General features: G+C 47.7%; 1 protein-coding gene across 1 annotated transcript in view; it reads left to right on the forward strand.

The window, feature by feature from the left end:
• KY (kyphoscoliosis peptidase) overlaps positions 1 to 20,734 on the forward strand; it is a 43,566-nt gene that overhangs the window by 4,163 nt on the left and 18,669 nt on the right. Inside the window, exons 3-6 of the mRNA XM_070794469.1 lie at positions 3,104 to 3,166; positions 14,272 to 14,346; positions 16,302 to 16,364; positions 19,808 to 19,890. Coding sequence (XP_070650570.1) covers positions 3,104 to 3,166; positions 14,272 to 14,346; positions 16,302 to 16,364; positions 19,808 to 19,890 — 284 coding nt within the window. The remainder of the gene's footprint in view (positions 1 to 3,103; positions 3,167 to 14,271; positions 14,347 to 16,301; positions 16,365 to 19,807; positions 19,891 to 20,734) is intronic.

A 20,734-nucleotide genomic window follows, 5' to 3' on the forward strand; every position in this document is an offset into this window, starting at 1 on the left:
TGACTCATAAGCCCAGCCTCCATGGACAAATACTGTGGAACTGCACTGTGGGCCTGTGAGAATTCTAGCAAGAATAAGACCTCCACTCCCAGAGCCCCAGTAGGGGACTCAGCCAGACCCTGACTATCTGAGCCCAGGATCAGATGACTGACTCATCAAATGCCAGTGGGAAGGACCCATCCCCCATGACCCTCCACAAATGGAGAAACAAGACCCCAAATGAACAGGACTGAGCACCTATGTTCTGCCATCCTTCTGACAGTAACAGAGGGAGAGGACGAACTTCTAAAAGTGAATTCATTCATTCATTCCCTCAGTAAAGGTGTACAGTGATTGCTTGGTTCTGGGAAGTGTTCCAGTTGTTGGAGATGAAACTGAATGGAATAGTCAGGAATGCCTACCCTCCTGGGGCCATGTTAGAATGACTGCATCATAATGCCGTTCACCACAGCCAAGTCTCAGCACCCTGGAGGTGAAGAGCTTGCCTGTGTCCCCTGTGCTATGCATGGAGATAACTTATCCTCAAGACACCCTCCCCCAACCAGGGACCATCTTCGGAGTCCTGGCTGATGGGCTTGCATGCATAGGATGTCTTCCTTATCCTTGCGGTGGGACCATCAGATGGGAGACACACCAGTTCTAGCTCTACCTAAACGGACAGCTAAGTTAGCAAAACTGTGCTGTGGGTTCATGAAAAGCAGAAAAAGAATCAGACCTCCAAGAGACCTGACAGCCTCAGAAGCACATAGCAGCCCATGCAAGCGGGCATGCCCCACCAGTGTGCGGGTGGATGGAGGGCAAGTGGGTCGTGTAGGAGGAAAAACACACCCCGTCTTGGTTTGTTACAGCTCCTACTTCACCTGAGTTGTTGGAAATCCATCTTATGGCTTCTTGGGCATGTTGTTACATTAGAAGAGGTTTGAAGTATACTGAATTCATCCCCTTTTTACCATCTTCAGGGTTCCTGGTTTGGGGGAAGATTAGTGGAAAAACATAACAAAACACAAAAAGATATGGTAACTATTACAAGACTCTTCTTAAAGATGTGAAGTGGGTACTAGGTGCTAGTTAAGAAAGAGAATGCTTAAAGTAGTTCCTGCAAAATCACCCAAGAATTTTAAAAGAGTTTTAGGTAAATGCAGGGCTGGGGAGAGACTGCACAGAGGCCTTGAGCCCGGGAAAGGGGATTCCACCACTCTGCCAACATATGTAATTTAAAATTCACTTGAAGTAAAATTTTATTCATTTTTTCAAGTGGCATGCTTGTATGCAAGCAGAAGTTAAATCTACAGCTTCTTTCTGCGTTTTCTGATGGTGAGGTCCTGGGTACATACTTGCCTGGCTGGTGCTCAGGTCACCCAGCCCTGGTGACCAGAATGGTGCCCAGCCTTGGAAACTGGACGGCTTTCACCTGAGAAGGAAGCAGCTGCTGGCTCGTACTTGGTGGAGGGTGCACAAATGTGGATGAAAACGCTGTTGGTCCCCCCTCTTGCTACTCTTGCACTCCTCTGGCTGGGGTGCTGGCAGGATGGGGGGAGCCCAAGTGCTCCACACTTTTCTGAGCAGCAGGTGTTTGGGCTGAGCCATCAGCTTGCCCAGCAACGGGCTTCCCCTGCTGTGATTGGCTGCTTTCCTTGGTCCTGGCTGAAGTCTGCCTAGCAGCACAGGGACTAATGCCCCACAGCCACAGGGAAACCAGTTGTGCAGCCATGACTATAAATACCCTTACAGCAGCTATGCCAGCCAATCATCCTCCTTGAGGATTCCCTTCCCAGATCCTGTTTCCTCCACCCTCCAGCCTAGCGAAGATTACAGCCAGCTGTGCCCACAGGAGGTGGCCTCTTTGTCCTCGCCTGGGTCTGGCCTGGAGCTCCAGCCTAGCACATACTGCTTCACCCTGAGTTGGCACACACAGGCACCCTGACCCTTGCCCAACTGACCAACCTCAGCCTTCATGGGGCTAACTGACCTGGTTGGGCCTGCTACAGAGAAGCCTAGAGAGAGTGAGCTTCCCCGGGCAAGACCCACCCCCCACAAGGAGGATAGCAATCCAGTTCAGCTCAGTGAGCCACCCACCCACCGTGACCGGCTTCTGCCTGACCCAAGGCGTGGAAATGCTGAGTGGCAGCTCTGGTTAGGTATACAAGCGATGACATATGAACAGAGCCAAATCGCGCCAGTGCTCCCGAGGCATACTTGCAACTGTGCCAGTGGTCACTTCCAGGGACAGGCCCAACAGCCTTTTTGCAGCTCAGCAGGAGGCCAGGGGAGAAGATGGCAGGCCGGGGTGGTAGTGGCCCTTCCCTAGCCTCATCCCTGCCCCTCTGAAGCAGAGGTTCAAGGGCAAGACCAGACCACCACAGCTGCCATACATGTGCAGCAGAGATGGAGGGGAGGCGGTGCTTCCCACAGGAGGGGCAGGGGGCACCCTGCCATGGTCTATGGCAGGAGCTGGGCATGTCTCCATAGCAGCCTGACTCCACTAGGCTCTGAGCATGGCTCTGTGTCCCAGGGACACGAATATCACTAATGCATGGCAGGTGCCCTGCAAATGTTGGTGAACCTGAACCAAACTGCAAGCACCCCAACTCTGAGGCTATAGTAGGAGCAGGGTACCCTCCATTCCTCTCAGAGAGAGGCAGGAGGCTGAGCTCGGACTCAGGAGACTTGGGTTCAAGCCCGGGGTCTCACCTGGCCATGGGGTCTTTGGCAAAACGTTAACCAAAGTTAGTCAAAGCCACAGGCCCATGATTGAGGTAAGAGCCTTCCAGGCTGCTCCGTAGAAAGGTGTGGAGATCAGGGAGGCCTCACACTGTGCTATGGAAACTGGCCTGGCTGCACCAAAGTCAGGAGCGGTGGTCACTTAGCCCATGGGAGACGTGCCCAGCTTTTAGAAGAGAAACTAACCTCTGCTGGCCCCCGCTGGGAGTGAGAGGCTGTGTACACGGGCTCCTAGGCGCTTGCCTCTGTGTTCAGATATAAGATTCTACTGATTCACACGTGTTGATACCCAGCCTGGCAACTCTCTGCTCTGCCCAGGGAAAATTCCATCCTACTCTGGGCCCCATGGTCACTGCATGCCCCTCTTGTCTTCCCTCAATAGGAAACCTGGTGGAGAAGCAGCATGCCCAGCAGACCCAGGTCATCACTTCCTACGACAACCAAGGTAAGGTTCCGCCACTACCTGTCCCCTCTCCCCCAGCTCCTGTGTGCCCAGATCTGCTGTCCTGGCCAGAGAGAGTGGGGTCAGAGCACAGACTGTGGAGAGCAGGGCCCTCTCTGCCCCGGGGATGCTGGAGCAACCTTCCCTCCCCACATCCCATGGTAAACAGTGAGAGGCTGGCCGTGTCCTGGGATAGAGCAATGAAGTCCTTGGGCCACAGAATCTGCTGCTGTCATCATCATCACCCTGGTTGTCATCACTTTCGCTGAGTGCTAACCTCACGTCAGGCACCCTGCCAGGCCACGTACATGGTCATTCTCACGTGGGTTATGCCTCACAACAGTCATATTTGATCGGTACTCTTACTGTCCTCATTTTACAGATGAGTAAACCAAGGCTTAGAAAGGTGGTCTTCTGTCCAAGATTGCAAGGCCAGCAAGAGTCAGAGCTGGAGTGGTCCATTCCCAGCACCATCCCCGCCCCCCACCACCCCAACCACCATCAAGACCTCAGCTGTCGCTCCTCTCACAGCACTGCTTCTACAGCCACCCTGGGACCCGGCTCCCCCCGCCAGGCCCTCCCTCCTTCCGAGTCACAGCGGTTCCCTGGCCTCTCCCCCAGAGATGGAGCCCTCCCGGACAGGGCCCTCCACCCTGGGACAAGTTTAACTCAGCAGTGGGGATTCAGAGGGCCCTTCCTTAGGAATCCTCACTTTGCTGGACGGATCCTCCCAGAGGGGAGGGCAGGCGAGGGCGTCCGCTGCTAACTCTGCAGGAGACTAGATCTGAGAGCACCTCAGGGTGGAGGCAGGGTGGCTCACAGCTACAACTGGAGGAGAAGCCAGGTTAGAGCCCCACCCAACGTCCACTCCCCCACTCACTCACCTCCCCTCCCTGCAGCCGTGGCTTTCTGCTCTGGATTGAAGGACCTGGGGCCTGAGAGCTCTCATAGACTTGGACCTAAGACGTCACTGCCGGTGCCCTCAGTGCTCATGTTCTAACTCGTAAGGCTATGTCCAGAAGGCTGTGAGGAGGAAACCCTGGAGGACTCAGAGGTCCTCGGGGAATTGCTCTGTAACACCAGCTACCTCAGCATCCCCAAGGATAGATGCTGGCAGACAGTGAAGAAAGGCCTGCCAGCTCAAGTTCCAGCAGGAAGTGGCTAGTTCTTCTTGCAGGCTAGGTCAGCATCCATTTAGGGCAGGATTCCTGGGACAATGGCTCCAGGACAAACCCAAGGTCACTCAGTGGGCCCACCTCAACCTGTTACCCCTCTGAGCACTACAGAGACAATCCTGGGCCCCCACTTCTCTGAAACGGACTAGCAGCAAGCAGCTCACCCCAAATAAGAGTGAGTGACATAAGAGTAAGTGACACCCCACTGAAATGAGTGTGGATTCAGTTCAGTTCAGTCGCTCAGTCGTGTCCGACTCTTTGCCACCCGATGGACTGCAGCACTGAGTGTGAATTAGCAGCTATTTATCTTACTTAGTTCTGGCCATACCCCCTTGTGGGGTCATGATATTATCCCTGTTTACAGAGGAGGAAACTGAGGCTGAGGATGCTGTGGTCCCCAAGCAGGGTGCTCCTGCCAGACCTGTAGGATTGGACTAGTGAAATGGGGCCTTCCAGTTACCTTGCCTGTACCCCATACCCTGGCTCTTGTGGGCCACTCACATGCCTCCTCCCAGGATCTGAGGCTTTCAGAGGTGGCCTTGGACAAGGTCCACTGAAGATCGGGATGCAATGGGCCCTCCAGGTCTTATGGAAGCCTGGACCACAGTGAGGGAGAGGCTGCCCTGCTCTGGGGCTGCGGCAAAGTCCCCACTCATGCTGATCCATTCATTTCACAAAAAGCACCTCTGGATGATGGCACTGGGGATCCATCAGAGAACACAACAGACAAGGTTCCCTCCCTGTGAAGCTGACAACTGGTGAGAGAAACTGATGAACCTGACTAGAAAAATGCAAGGTGTCAGATAAGGTTGGGGGAGAAAATAAAGCAGGAAGGGGCATGTAGGGGGAAGTCACACAGCTGAGTATTCATTTCTGGTGGCTGCTGTGACACATAATCTCAAACTCGGTGGCTTAACACAAATGTATTTATTCTCTTCAATGGGCTTCTCAGGTGGCTCAGTGGTAAAGAATCCACATGTAATGCAGGAGATCTGGGTTCAATTCCTGGTTCTGGAAGATCCCCTGGAGAAGGAAATGGCAATCCATTCCAGTATTCTTGCCTGGGAAATCCCACAGACAGAGGAGCCTGGCAGGCCACAGTCCATGGGGTCACAAAGAGTCGGACATGACTTAGCAACTACAACGATATTCTCTTCAACAGTTCTGAGACTACAAATCCCATAACAGTCTCACTGGGCCAATCAGTCTCTTGGTCAGCATCAGGTTCCTTTTGGAGGTTCTGGGCGATAATCTTTTCCTTGACTCTGCTGGCTTCTAGAGGCTGCTGGCACTTGTGGATTTGTGGCTGCATCACGCCAGTCTCTGCTTCCATCGTCACATTGCATTCTCTCTGTAAAGTAGTTCTATCCCGCTCTGTTTTATAATAATCCTGGTGGTGGCACTGGGCCCACCCAGATAATCAGGATCACCTTTCTATCACGAGATCCTTAACTGAACCACATTTGCAGACTCCCCTTTGCCGTAGAAGGTAACATTCACAGGTTCCCAAATTAGGACATGGATATCTTTGAGGGCCATCATGCAGCTACCACAGGGAACAATTTAAAATAGAGTGGTTGAGAAAGGCATCCCTGAGGTGACATTTGAGTAAGGGAGGTGATGAAGGAGCAGGTCACGCGGCCTCTGGGGATGAGCTCCCAGCAGAAGGGGTGGTAACTTTATGCAACAGGTGACAGAATGATCATGGGAATCTTGGATCTTCACACGGAAGAGGTCTTTGCAAGATTCATCTGTGACAGGCCTGATGAGAGGGGAGTGATTATAGAAGCCACAGTGACCTCAGGCCCCAAAAGTTACTCTTTGCAAATCAGATTTCTGTTGAGGCCTCCTTCCTGGTCACCTACCCTCATCCCCAGGCAGACTGCCTGTGCCTTCTTTGATCAGGGCTGCACTAGGCTCCAACTGCCGTGTTTCCAGACCTGGGACATCCCTGGTGAGCTCCATTCTGCAGAAAGAATCATGAATGGCCCTGGGTTTTCAAGAGCCCCGTGGAAGCCAGGGTCAGTCAGGCTGCAGGAGACAGCCTTGATCACACCTCTTGGCTGGTGCCCTGTGGCCTTGGCCCTGAGCTCTGGCACACTCGCAGTCACCCCACAGCTAGAGCTGCTGCTCAGGGCTTCCACCCTGAGTCAGACTGTACCTGGTGCGGCATCTGCAGAGCTGGACTGTCGCCGTCATCAGTCAGCTTGCTGTTCCCAGGGTGTCAGAGCTTACACTTCCTGCACTAATGCTGACTACCACACTCTGGGCAGAAACCTCTGAACACCCAGCCCAGGGCTGTTTAAGAGTTGGGTTTTTTTAGAAACACTTTAGCTGAGATTTTCTAACTCAGCTACTGCAGGAAAAATTCGAAGGCAGAGAATCCAGGTTGTAAAGGTGACAGCCAGTTATGGACAGAGTTAAGGAGCGTCTTAAGTCAATGATGACAAATATCTGACATGAATGCCGTACCACCACCCCCTGCCCCAGCACACACACAAATACACCCACGCATGTATGCATACACACACTCACATTCATATACACACGCACACACCTGACAGTCTTTGCTAATTGATAAGCGCTCCAGGCAGCCACTTCCAATCAGTCAGAGTTAATGAACAACACAAAATCCGTTTGCCATCTCTGTATTAGATGTTCAGAGCAAATTAGGTCTTCAGACAAAGCCTGATTCAAACCCGCAGAGACCTGGAGAGAAGCTGTTGGGTGAGAGGACTCTCCTGATGGGGTAGAAGGCTAGGCCTGCCTGCTGCATTGCCACATCTCTGGGGGTGGGAACAGGGTCTGGCAATCACTTCTCAGGTGTAGCAGAAAATAACCCCTAATATGCTTTTACTAAGGCAGCCAAAGTTTCAGCTTCACAAAATGCTGTTTCAGTGATAGCTGGTGGAACTGGGAAGCGGTAACATGAGAAAGTCTGGGGCAGGTGATCCGAAATCCCAGGAAGGCCTCCTTTGGGTATACTTGTGACTAAGATTAGCATCATGGTATCTGACTGTGCCTAGGGCTTAGATCTCACTTTAAAGTTTGTCCAAATGATATTCTACTTTTTATCATTGGCAAATTAATGTTTTCTTTAAAGTAAGAGTTTTGTTTGGTAAGGAATGTTGTACTTGGCAAACTCTTAGCACTTCACACCTTTAGGAAGCACGGGGTGATACTGCAACCATGCTCACTGGGGATAGTGTGCCCAGGTCCAGGACCGTTTGGAGCAGAGAAGCCTCCCAGAAGTGCCCTTGCACACCTGTGAATGAGAGCAAGAATCACACCCATCAGGGAGGCCGGGAGCTTTGCTATTCTCTTCAAGGGAGTGACGATTAATAGCACCACTTGGGGCAGAGCCAGGAGGGGGCCTCAGGAAAATGTCAGATCCCGGGAGGGGGTGCCAGGGAGAGGCGAGGCAGTTCAGGAAGGGAGAGGTGAGAAGGGGTGACTGATGCATGAAGGGGTGACTGGCTAGTGAGCTTCCAGCCAGGCGAGTGCCCAGTGGGAGACCACCTCAGCACCCACCTCGGAAAGGGCTTATAGAGTTTTGATTTTCAGCTCACTCATTCTCTGACATAGCAACATGGCTGGATAGGAGTGGTTGGAAGTACCTGGACATTAGGAGAAGTTTGGGAAAGAGGTTTGTTGTTGAGCCCTGGTAGTTCAGCTGGTAAAGAATCCACCTACAATGCAGGAGACCCCAGTTCATATTCCTGGGTCCGGAAGATCCCCTGGAGAAAGGATAGGCTACCCTTTCCAGTATTCTTGGGCTTCCCTGGTGGCTCAGCTAGTAAAGAATCCTCCTGCAATGCAGGAGACCTGAGTTCGATCCTTGGGTTTGGAAGATTCTCCTGGATAAGGGAACAGCTACTCACTCCAGGATTCTGGGCTGGAGAATTCCATGGACTGTATAGTCCATGGGGTCACAAAGAGTCAAACACGACTGAGCAATTTTCACTTTCAAACCAATAGTCAGGTCAGCTTTGCAGCTTCTCTGTACTTCTAGAGACTGTTGCAGCCCAGCGTTTTCCAAATTTTGTTTGACGAAATAATGCTGGGTCAAGTAGACTTCTGCAGAACTTCTCAGCTCGTTGTGTGATGCGACCTACAAAAGGGGAGGAAGTGGCCATTTTTCTCAAATCCTTTTTGTTATAAAACATCTAGTGGGCAAGTATAGCTTGGCACCCACTTTGAAGACCAGCTCTGAGTGTTCGGGGGAGAAAGCGGAAAGGCAGTGGTGAGTAGACCCCTGCCCCGGGCATTGTGGGAAGACACACAGCCATCATTTGCTGCCCATGGCGATGGTAGCAGATCCTCTGACCAGAGCTGAATGATGCTTTGAACTCTGAAACACTTAACATCCTAATTGTCAAGTCACAGGCTGATTTTCTCTGCCAGTGAATGTGCTAGAAACTACAGTCAAAATGAATGTTAACCCCTTCAAAGTAATCCCTTGGAGGCCACTTTGTACCTTTTAAACTTGTTTAAGAATTACTTTCCTTAACACGCAGAGCAAGGTTATGAGCTACACAAGAAAGTCAGTATTGTTATTCTGTGAAAACACATTTAGCAGGCAAAGGATTAGTAAATGGAGTTCTTATGAAATCAATAAGGAAAAAAATACCACATCAGTAGGTAAATAAGCAATTCACAAAATAAGTTTAAAACGGCAAATAAAATACTATACTGAAAAAAAATACAATACTGAAAACTTAATAAATACACAAAAACAGTGAGATGTCACTATTCATTGATTTTTTAAAAAACTTAAAGGATTAATGACAATCAAATGTCAAATTTTTGCAATACAAACCACCCCAAAATTCAGTTCCTTAAAACATTTAACAGCTCACAAGTTAACGGGTTGTCTGGATGTTCTTGTCTGAGCCACACCTGGCTGCCTGCAGGTCTTGGCTAGCCTCACCCCTGTGTGTGGTCAGTGGGAGGGCTGGCTGAAGATCAGCTGGTCCAGGGTGGCCTCACCTGCGATGGCTCTGCTCTGCTCCCTGTGGTCTCTTGCCCTCCCCGCAGGCTAGGTTAGGTACAGTTACATGGCAGTTGTGGCTGGAATCCCAAGAATGGAGTGGAAGCAGCAGAGTCTCTTGACATAGGTTCCAAGCCTGCACAGCATCATTTCATGCTAATTGGCCAGACTGCATCATCAGGCCAGCCCAAATGTGGGAAGGAATGAAAGACCTCTTTTTGGAAGGAAATACAAAGTATTGTAACCAATTTTGCCACTAAACACAGAAAGAGTGAGCAAAGTAGACACTCTCTTACGCTGTTGAGAGAATCATAAAATCATTCAGGAGATTTTGCCAATATCTAACAAAAGCCTTAAAAATCTCCATACTCTTCAATACATGTTTAAGAATTTATTTGAAGAGACCAATTTGAAGAGTGTGTAAAGCAGTGTGTCAGAATGTTTGGGTTTCCCTGGTGGCTCAGTGGTAAAGAATCTGCCTGCCAACACAGAAGATGCAGGTTCATTTCCTGGGTCAGGAAGATCCCCTGGAGGAGGAGATGGCAACCCACTCCAGTATTCTTGCCAAGATAATCCCATGGACAGAGGAGCCTGGTGGGCTACAGTCCGTGGAGCCACAGAAGAATCAGACACAACTTAGCAACTAGACAACATCAGAATGTTCATCACATCATTGTTTAAATAGCAGAACATTTGAGAACTCTTAAATATCCAACAAACAGAAATTTCTTCTTATGATTATAAACCATCTGTAGAACAGAGTACTATGCAGCCATTTAAAATGGCTTGTGATGATATTCAGTAACATGTAATGTAAAGACAAGTGAAGAAAGCAGGATACAAAAACATGTTTATTATTATCCTGCTTTGCATTGTCACCTATTTTACATTGTTCTGTATCACATAAGTTCTGTTTTAGTTCTACTTTTACTTTTGCATTTGATTGGTATTTTTAAATTTTTAATTTCAATTAGCATACAGTATTGGATTTTCTGGTGTGCAGTTCTATGTGTTTTAACACATGCTCAGATTCATGATACCACCACCACAATCAGAATACAAAGCAGTTCTGTCACCCCCAAAATTCCCTTGTACAGACTCTTTGTATAGATTCACATCCTCCCGTCACTCCTAAGAGTATTGTTGAGAAGTATCGCTTGACATGGCTGTACCAAAAGGTGTTTATCCATTCACCCACTGAAGGACATTTAGACGTTTCCAGTTTGGGGTAATTATGAATAAAGCTTCTATAAGCATTTGTGTACATGTTTTTGTGTGAATGTAAAGAGTCTCATTTCTCTGGGATAAAAGCACAAAAGTATACTTGTTGAGTCATATGTTAAGTACATGTTTTGTTTTTTTAAGAAACTGCTAAACAATTTTCCAGAATGGCTGCATCATTTTACAATATCACCAGCATCTGTGAGGGATCTAGTTTCTCTTCAACCTTATCAGCATATAGCATTATCATTATTTTTTATTATTGCTCTTCTAATAGATGTAGTATCTCATTCTGTTTTCAGTTTGCATTTTCCTAATGGTTAATCATGTTGAACTCTTATTTGGTGAGATATCCATTATTTTACCCGTTTTCTAATTGGATTGTCTTTGCACTTTTGTAAAAAATCAATTTGCCGTATTTGTGTGGGTCTATTTCTTAATTCTATTATGTTCCATTGAGCTATATATCTATCACTTTGTCAATATCACACTGTGTGATTACTGTAGCTTTATAGAACATTTTAAAATCCATTGGTGTTCTCCTATCTTTTTCTCAAAATTAACTTGATTTTTCTAGTTGCAATATCTTTCTATCTAAATTTTAGAATCATCTGGCCTATATTTACAATCTACAAAATTCCTCCAAGGAGTTTAATTGAAATTGCATGAAACCTATAGATGAATTGCCAACTTGACAATACTGAGTCTTCCAGTTCATGAACATAACATATTTCCCTGTGTATTTAGTCAGTCGGTTCAGTCCCTCAGTAAGGTCTGACTCTTTGTGACCCCGTGGACTGCAGCATGCCAGGCTTCCCTGTCCATCACCGACTCCCGGAGCTTGCTCAAACTCATATCCATCAGGTCAGTGATGCCATCCAACCATCTCATCCTCTGTCGTCCCCTTCTCCTCCTGCCTTCAATCTTTCCCAGCACCAAGGTCTTTTCCAATGAATTTAAGTCTGCTTTAATTTGTTTGATCATATTTTTTAGTTTTCAGCATAAAATTCCTGCATTTTTTTTAAGATTTACACTTAACTATTTCATTTTTTGGAGCCTTGGGAAATAGTAATTTTAAAATTCAATTTCTAATCATTTATTGTCAACATAAACATAATTGATTTTGAGGTGCTGACCTTGTATCCTGTGACCATTCTTAAACTTACTTTTTAGTTCTAGGAAATTCTTGTGTAGGTTATTTGGGATTTTTCCATGTAGACAGACATGTCACCTGTGAATAGGAGAGTTTCACTTCTTTCTTTGTAATCTATATGACTTTTCTTTCTTTCTCTTTTATTTCTATTATTTCACTGGGCAGAACTTCAGTACAGTGTTCATTAGGAACAGTGAGAGTGGCTATCCATGCCTTGTTCCAAATCCCTGGGGGGAAAGATTTACACTTTTCACCATTAAATATCCGGTTAGCTCTAGGTTTTTGGTAGGTGCCCTTTTCCAGATTAAGAAGCTTCCTTCTGTTCCTAGTTTCTTGAGAGGTTTGTTGAGTGGATATTAAATTTTGTCAAATGCTTTTTCTGTATCAATTGATATGATCATGTGAGTCTTCTTTAGCCTGCTAATATGATGAATTACAATCACTGATTTTTTCAAATATTGAGCTAACCTTGCATTCCCAAAGTGGTATATTATTCTTTTACTATACTGCTGGATTTAATTTTCTAATATTTTGTTGAGAATTTTTATGTTTATGTTTACAAGGGATATTGAATCTATAGTATTCTTTTCTTATACTGTCTTTGTCTGGTTTGGGAATCAGATTGATGATGGCCTCATAAAATACATATGAAGTATTTACTGCTCTTCTATTTTCTGAAGGATCTTGTGCAAAATTGAAAATTAAACTACTATGACAGTTTTGTTAGAATTTGCCAGTGAAACCTTCTGGACCTGGTTTGGGTTTGCTTTTTGTTTGTTTTTGAAAAATTTTGAACTACAAGCTTAGTTTTAAAAATACATATGGGAAATTTCAGGTTATTACTCCTTCAGTGAGTTTTGATAGTTTATAGCTTTCAAGGAAATGGTCCATTTCAGTGGCAGAAATTACCTGTATAGAGTTATTTTACTATTCCTCATTATTCTTTTAGTATACATGGGATCTAGAGTGATAGCCCTCATTTAATTCCTGTATTGACGTCTTGATCCTGATTTGTGTCTTGTCTCTCTTTATTTGGCCACTCTAGTTAGAGGTTTATCAATTTTACTGATTTTTTCAATGAACCAGCTCTTGGTTGTGTGGATTATTCTGTCATTATTTCTTCGAATATTTTTCTGCATCACACTGTTTCTTCTCTATTTCTGGGATCTCAGTAACAGGAGTGTCAAATCTTCAGGTACCATCCCACAGGTTCTGTTCACTGTTTCCCTCTGTTGTTCTTGTTGAGTAATTCTATTGCTCTCTGTTCAAGTTCACTGACTCTTTTTCTGGTCATCTCTACTTTGCTATTGAGTCTATGCAGGTCTTTTTTAAATAATTGTATTTTTCAGTTCTAAAATTCTTATTTGTTTCTTCTTTTTATCTTCCAAGTTTTGCTAGTACTTTGTGCCTTTTCATTTATTTCAAGACTATTTACCTTACTTTTTAGAGCATGGTCATCATGGCTGTTTTAAAATCTCTGGCTGATAATTCCAAAATCTGTGTCACCGTCAGGTTAGCATCTATTTATTTTCTTTTTCTTTTTAAGTTGATGTTTTCCAGGATCCCTCTATACTGAGTAACAGGGTTTTAGCCTTTGCCAGGTCTGCACCGCACATGCACCTCACAGCAGCCAATCAAGCCATTGTTTTATACCGTAGTTTAGTTCTCAAAGACTGTGATATCATGTTTAGGATGAGCGCGTGCACAATGTGAATGAGATCCATTCGTGTAGAGGTGACCTCAGGAGTTCATCCATAACTTTATGGAATTGCTCTCTTGATTCCCTCCTCTTTACAACCCACTTGCCAGTCCTCAAGCCCTAAATCTTGGGACTTTAGCTTTCCTACTCTTCTGGGTGCATCTCTGTGTCTGCATCTGGAAACAACCAGTAGAGAACAGAGAGAGGGAAAGAAATCAATGAGTATTTTCCCCTACACTATTGGGAATCACAGCTTCACTGGTAACCACCTCCCTTACAAAGACTTAGGTGTCTGTTGGGCCACCAAACTCACTGCTGTACTGATGCCAGCAGAATTTCCCTGGGGGCTGAGTCAGGAGATGAAAGAAAAAAGGGAAAAAACAAGAGAGGGTTTCCTCCACTATGACTCTTCGAGTTCTCCTTTCTCACTCCACAAGCCAAAAGAAAGAGCTTCTCTTGGAGCACTTTTTCTCTGCATCCACCGTGCCCTTATGCATTTGTCTAGGTCTAGGTAATGCCATAGGGGAAGGGAATGGTCAACTCTGCCAATTTGATGATGCTTTAAATTCTAATCTTCTTCCCCAGTTTGCCTTCTAGCATTTGCTTTGAAGCGTCCTCAAACAGTCGGTCTATTCATTCTTTCCAGTGCACTGAGTGCGAGAGACACGGTGGAAGTTGTTCACTCCATCCTGCCCAGATCTGGAAACTGTCTGCTTATTTCTTGCTTTGGGGTTTTGTAAACAAAAATTATCTGCATATTGAAAAGAAAGGTCTACAACCAATTGTGTGCTGTTATTCAAACATCCATCATGAGACATTGCTCCCTTTTCTGGCAGCGTCTGGCTGAGAATATTATCTATTCCTTTGCAGGAACACAGCTGACTGTGGAGGTCCACCCTCGGGATGCCATGCCCCAACTCTTCAAGAAGTTTTCCTTAGCTAAACGTACGTGCGTACAGGGCTGCTCGTGTTTGGAGGGGTGGCATGGAGGGCTGGGGCAGCTGGAAGGGCCAGAGCCCAACCCGGGGAACCTTCTGGGGGAAGGAGGAGTGACCTGAGCCTACACACAGGGAACCAGCAGAGCCATGGCAGCTTCACCCTGGGACACTCTCTTCTCCACACTCAATAACCCCTGTTCTTGGGTCACACAAGACATTTAGCTAAACGCGAATTTCATCACAAGAATTTTGTTGTTCTTAGACGCCGTGTATTGACTGCTTAAAACGTGGTATGCACTGTCCATAAGCACTGTACACTCAATAGGTTTTTAACTCTTTGTTATTCACCAGTATTAGCCCTACTTTTTAGATCAGCAAAGGCTCAGAAATGTGAGATAACTGCCTGTCTCCTGATTAGGAAGCAGATCAGAACCCAGGTCCAAATGAAGCCCATGCCCTTAGCCACTGTGCTTGGCTGCCTTCCGTGCTCTGCGCACGGGCCCAGACCCAGGCCTGCGACATCTCCACTGCTCCCTTCATGGTCCTTACCCTGTATCTGTCCATCTTGGGGCTACACAGGGGCCTGGGGAAACTCCAGCCAAGGAACAGAAGCTGCAGAACAGCCCAGGCTGACGTGCACTGCACGTCCACTTGCGGGGTGGGGAGCCGCAGGGCAGGTCCCCTACAGCTGCCTGGTCCTACAGACCTCAGCAGCCAGGAGATCGGGAGGGCAGGCCCTGGGAGTCAGCTAGCTGGGTCAGATCTCAGCTGTGGGACCTCAGGTAAGTAGCTTAACCTCTCTTTTGTACTCAACTTCCTTATGTACAAAAGGAGGAAAATGATTCAAGGTCCCTCAAAAGATTGCTGTGAGGTTACGTGAGACAGTCAATAAAGCACAAGCCAGGCAATAGTTAAGTACACAAAAAATCTGGCTACTATTTTGAACCCCTATCACTCTACCGAAGAATGTAGATGGAAACAAAATATGAACGGAAGAAAGACAAGGCCCACTGTTTCTCAGAATGACCTACGTACATTTGCAACCTTCTATTTTTTTTTATTTACAGCCAACAATGACCTTCAAGAGCAAAGAATAACTTCCCTTGGCAGCCCTATCCCCAGCTCCTCCTGGTTCCATCCAGGACCCACATCTTCCTGACCTGGTTTCAAATCAGCAAGAAATTATCTCCTGTTGTTTATGGAGTCTAATGACAATTAGTGAGCATTCTGCCTTACTGGGCTTCCCTGGTGGCTCAGATGGTAAACAATCTGCCTATAATGCAGGGGACCCGGGTTCAATCCCTGGGTCATGAAGATCCCCTGGAGGAGGGAATGTATCACTACCTACTCCAGTATTCTTGCCTGGAGAATTCCATGGACAGAGGAGCCTGGTGGGCTACAGTCTGTGGGGTCGCAAAGAGTTGGACATGACTAAGCGACTAACACACTCTCACACACACACACACACACACACTGCCTTAATAGTCTTGCATTTATAGATTTGATTGCCCTTGAACCTTCCTGAGGAATATTTCCCCTCTTTCCCCTCTCATGTCTGCTCATGGTCAGTTCTCCTGAGATCATCTGGCAGTGTGAATTGACTGACACCCTCAGGATCTCCAGCTGTGGTCCAAGACAGCAGGAGCATCCAGTGTGGAGGCAGGAACAGGGACTCCAGGCCTGCTGAGTAATCCTAAGCCTCGATGTCCTAGAACATTCTTTCTCTGCTCACAGACTGAACTCCTCTTTCTTGTCATCCCCCATTGGCTCTGAGTCCTCCATATCTCACCAGAAAGCCCAGGGCAATCCTAGCAGTAGTTTGGTGGTGGGTGGGAATGAGAGCAGGAATACTGTGAGAGGGAGAGTGAAGATGAGGGGTCAGAACCACCACACAGAATCATCTGTGCTTGCCTTTCTATTTCTTCTGAAGTGTCTCTACTCCTGACCTTTGGGATATTGTAGGTTTACAAGTTGATAAAAATGGAAACACAAGACCCCGGCAGCCTGGAGGGAAAGATACCCATGGTAAGTTGCAAAGCCTTCTTGGGATTGTTTTCTGAGATTGGGTTAGCCTCATGAGCCAATCTGCAGTCAGTTGGAAATGGCTCCCTGGAGCAGTCCAGCTCCTTAGAGCTGGGTATCTGGGGCCATGTTGGGGCTCAGAGGACAAGACTATCATGATTGACTGGCAATATCTGCTATGGACACAGGTGGAGAAGTGAAAAGCTCACACACCAGATGTGATCCCAAAGCTAAAGCACAAACCCCACCAATAACAAGGCAGCCCATTATGGGAAACATTAGAACAGAATTCAGAATTGAATTAAGTTTTAAAGCAAGTGTCTGTAAGGTAGGAGGCATGTGAATCAACAGAGTGAGACAGGGGAAGAAATCCTGAAAGGGTGATGGACAGCCTGGGCTCAAATCCTAATTTTGTTCCTCACTCACCTTCCCATAAAGAAGGCTGAGCACCAAAGAACTGATGCTTTCAAACTGTGATGTTGGAGAAGACTCTTGAGAGTCCCTTGGACAATGAAGAGATCAAACCAGTCATTCCTAAAGGAAATCAACCCTGACTATTTATTGGAAGGACTGATACTAAAGCTGAAGCTCCAATACTGGAAAAGACTCTGATGCAAGGAAAGATTGAGGGCAGGGAGTGACCAAAGATGAGATAGTTGGATGGCATCACCGACTCAATGGACATTTGAATTTGAGCAAGCTCTGGGAGATAGTGGAGGACAGAGGACAGAGTGCTTCAGTCCATGGGGTCACAAAGAGTCAGACACAACTGAGCAATAGCAACAACACCTTCCCTGTGCCTCAGTTTCCCCCTCAGTAGACCAGATGGCATCTAAGGCTTAGTACATTTTGTTACTTCTTCCTAATGTTTTGCTTTAAAATGAGAATAATTTAGTTAATGCCACTGGTATTTTAAATGTATTTATGCAAAATCATATTCAAATCTTACATAATCTGCTCAAAAAGTAAATTTAATGAGGCATAAATCATTATGAGTATTTTTAATGTTCAGATATTGTAAAATGGAACCAAGAAAGGGTAAAACTAATAATAGGGTTTTCAGTCCCATTTTAGAAATGCCATCCTTCTTCGAAATGGGGGCAGGGGAGACCTCATTTGCAGAGCTGAAGCTTGTTAAACGTGTAAGTCCATTTCATATCCACTTAGGTCACCGTGATGGCCCTTGTCAGAGGTGCAGGAGCCACAGTCCATGGGGGGAGAGGACACTGAGATGGGGGGAGCTCAGCAGGGCCTACTGCTGCATCCCCATCCCTTCTGAGGGCCCAACTGGGTGAGGGCCCCATGGTGGACCACCCAGGATAGGCTCTGAGGTGATCTGAGTGATCAGAGGGGAGAAATCCCAGCTCTGGCATGAGACAGGTGAGCCATGATGGCACTGGGTTTCCAGGGAGCCTCTGGGTAAAACTGTGCAAGACAGAAGGCTGGAGGCAATCGGGGGAGGGGAGCCAGGGAAGGTCTTGGTCCTTGTAGAGGAGCAGAAAATGAAGAAAGAAGACGCTGGGTTGCTGAGCAAGGCCGCAGCCTCAAGTGGAGTTTGCACTGCCTGCCCACCCACCACACACCCTGCCTTCTCTTAGGACAGGAATAGCCTCAGATCCTGGTGTGTCAGAGGCTCCCCACCCTGCCCCATGTGAGGACTACTGCAGCGGGTTAGCAGGGACTGAGGGAGCAGAGAGAGGTGGCCAAAGCCAATCTGAGCTTGAGAAGGAAGTAAAAGGCTTCGGTCCTAACAGGAAGGGGCCCGCATCAGTGGGGACACGCAGAACAATCCGTGTGGCCTGCTCCTGATGCTGAACTTGACTGGAGCCTGGGATCTCCTCTGTGGCTGGACAATGGCCAGCTCCCTAACCAGCTGGCAGTGCCTCACATGCAGTGCCAGCCCAGGGAGTGTTGCAGAGCAGCTTAGGCGAGAGCTGCTGGTGACACCTTGTCCCCACCAAGGAAGCCACTGCATCCATCTCAGTGAGAACAGCAGTTCTGCCTCCAAAACACTGTCTCCAACTCCTTTCCACTCTGACTTACAGCCCCGGTTCTGACTGCGCAGCCTCCGTGCTTGCTGCTGTGCTCCTCCTGTAGCTTGTGTACCTACTTAAAAACATTTAATAAATTATTCTTCTGCTTAAATTAAAAATAGAGGGGGCTGTCCTCAAAGGATGTGTGGGTTACATGCAGGAACAGCTCCGCACTGGGCACAGAGGTTTTATATCCCTGTTCTGTGCTTGCCTGCAAAGGACCCCCTCTTTGCACCCTTCCAGGGAGCAGAGCACCTCTAACCTTACCACGTGATCCACTATCTCGTTCACTTCCCCAGGTACCCCACAGATACATGCTTGAGACCAGGCTACTGGATTCAGCAACTCCCAGTGAGGGAGATGTCGGCCAGCCATTCCAGGCCACGTGCAGTCCCTCCAGGCACTTTCCCCATCGCTCTGCTCCTCCCAGGCTTGCTGTCATGTCCTGTGGCCCCCAAAGCACCCCTCACTCACCGCCCCCTCCATCATGACATGGCAGAATGAGAGTTGACCCCCTGGAGTTGGGGGATCAGTGCCCCTTTGGCTCCATCCTCTTCCCACTCCCTCCCTGACCTCCCACCCAGGTTGCCTGACTTTGGTCAGCCTGGGCCTTGAATAAGAAAGACCCAGCCAAAACCCAGGCTCTTCTCTGGGCTGGGGCAGGGGTTTGCTGCCTGTCCATCCTTGGGTTGCTCTGACCATTGATCAGTTAGCTCTGCAGTAGCTATCTGAGTCTGCCCTGGGTCTGGACTCCCTCTGAGAAAGGCAGGACATGGGTGAGGGATTCTGAGACTCAGCCTCCCTTGGGGCCCCCCACCTTACCTTAGGCACCTGTTGCCAGAACTCTTAACTTTCTCATGGTGCATGCAGTCAGTCTCCAGCTGATCACGGGCAAGGGAAGAAGCCTGTCTGGGTGCCAGACGCACCTCACCGCATGGAGGCCCAAGTGGCCAAGAACCACCATGCCCTCCTCCAACACCCAGAGTGCCCTGCAGCACAGCCACCCGGGGCACCAAAGCCAGGGCATCAGGGGCCAGCAGCATTGCCTGGATGCTTCCCACAGAGCACTGTTTCTGGAAAAGCTAGCAGAGAATCTGCAGAAACCTACCTGATAGGAGAAGGGATTCTATCGCAGTCTGCCTGGGGCTGCTGAGTTCACTGAGGTGCAGTCTCTTTACTGCTGACTTTCCAGGTCTCCTTAGGGTCCCTGTGAATCTCCCAGAGGACTAGAGGAGTTGCGACAGTTCCCAAAGAGGAAGCGTTCTAGGAGATCTAGCTCTTGAGAGCAGTGTTTCAGTCTAGGAGTCATGCTGAAGGTCAGGCAGTCACGGCTCCTCACAAAGACAGGGAGGCCTGCCCCAGGCAGTCCTGTTGGCCAGTCACAGCCACTGACCAGCCTTCCTGTGTTTCCAGCCTACCCCTGGGATCGCTCCAGCCTGAAGTCCATGGCCCTGGACCTGCGGCAGTTTGAGAAGCTGGACACCTATGCCTCACAGGTAGGAGAGCTGGCCCCTCTGCCTGTGTGCCCCCCACCCCTCAAGACAGCTTGGAGTGTCCTAACCCAGGGTGGCAAAGCCTCTGCCCGACCCTCGTGAGTGCATCCTGAGTCCCTTGGGTGGGTGGTCCTGAGTGCCTTTCCACAGCGTGTGAACGGGGGACAGAAGGCCCCTGGCAACCTCTAATTCTGCTCCTAGGTACATAGGCCCAAAACACAAAGACAGATCCTCAGATACTTGTTCACCAATCCTCATAGGAGCAATATTCACAATAGCCAAAAGGTAGAAACAATGTAAGTGGCCATCAGAGATGAATGGATAACCAATTTACTATCTCCATGAATTTATCTAGTATTTCATGTAAGTGGAATCATACACTGTGTCTTTTTGTGTCTGACTTGTTTCACTTAGCATCATGTTTCCAAGGTTCATCCAAGTTGCAACATGTAGGAGAACTTCATTCCTTTTCATCAGTTCAGTTCAGTTCAGTCACTCAGTCGTGTCCGACTCTTTGTGACCCCATGAACCGCAGCACGCCAGGCCTCCCTTGTCCATCACCAACTCCCATGGATGAGTAATATTTCATTGCATGGATATACCATACTTGGCTATCCATTCATCTCTGGCCACTTACATTGTTTCTACCTTCTGGCTATTGTGAATATTGCCCCTAGGAGGATTGGTGAACAAGTATCTGAGGATCTGTCTTTGTTTTTTGGGTGTGTATACCTAGGAGTGGAATTGCTGAGTCGCATGGTAATTCCACGTTGAAATTTTTGAGGAACTACCAAACTTTCCCACAGCAGCTGCATCGCTTTACATTCCCACCAGCAATGTACAGGGA

The sequence above is a fragment of the Bos indicus genome, chromosome 1 (genome assembly GCF_029378745.1).
Source record: "Bos indicus isolate NIAB-ARS_2022 breed Sahiwal x Tharparkar chromosome 1, NIAB-ARS_B.indTharparkar_mat_pri_1.0, whole genome shotgun sequence".
NCBI lineage: Eukaryota > Metazoa > Chordata > Mammalia > Artiodactyla > Bovidae > Bos > Bos indicus.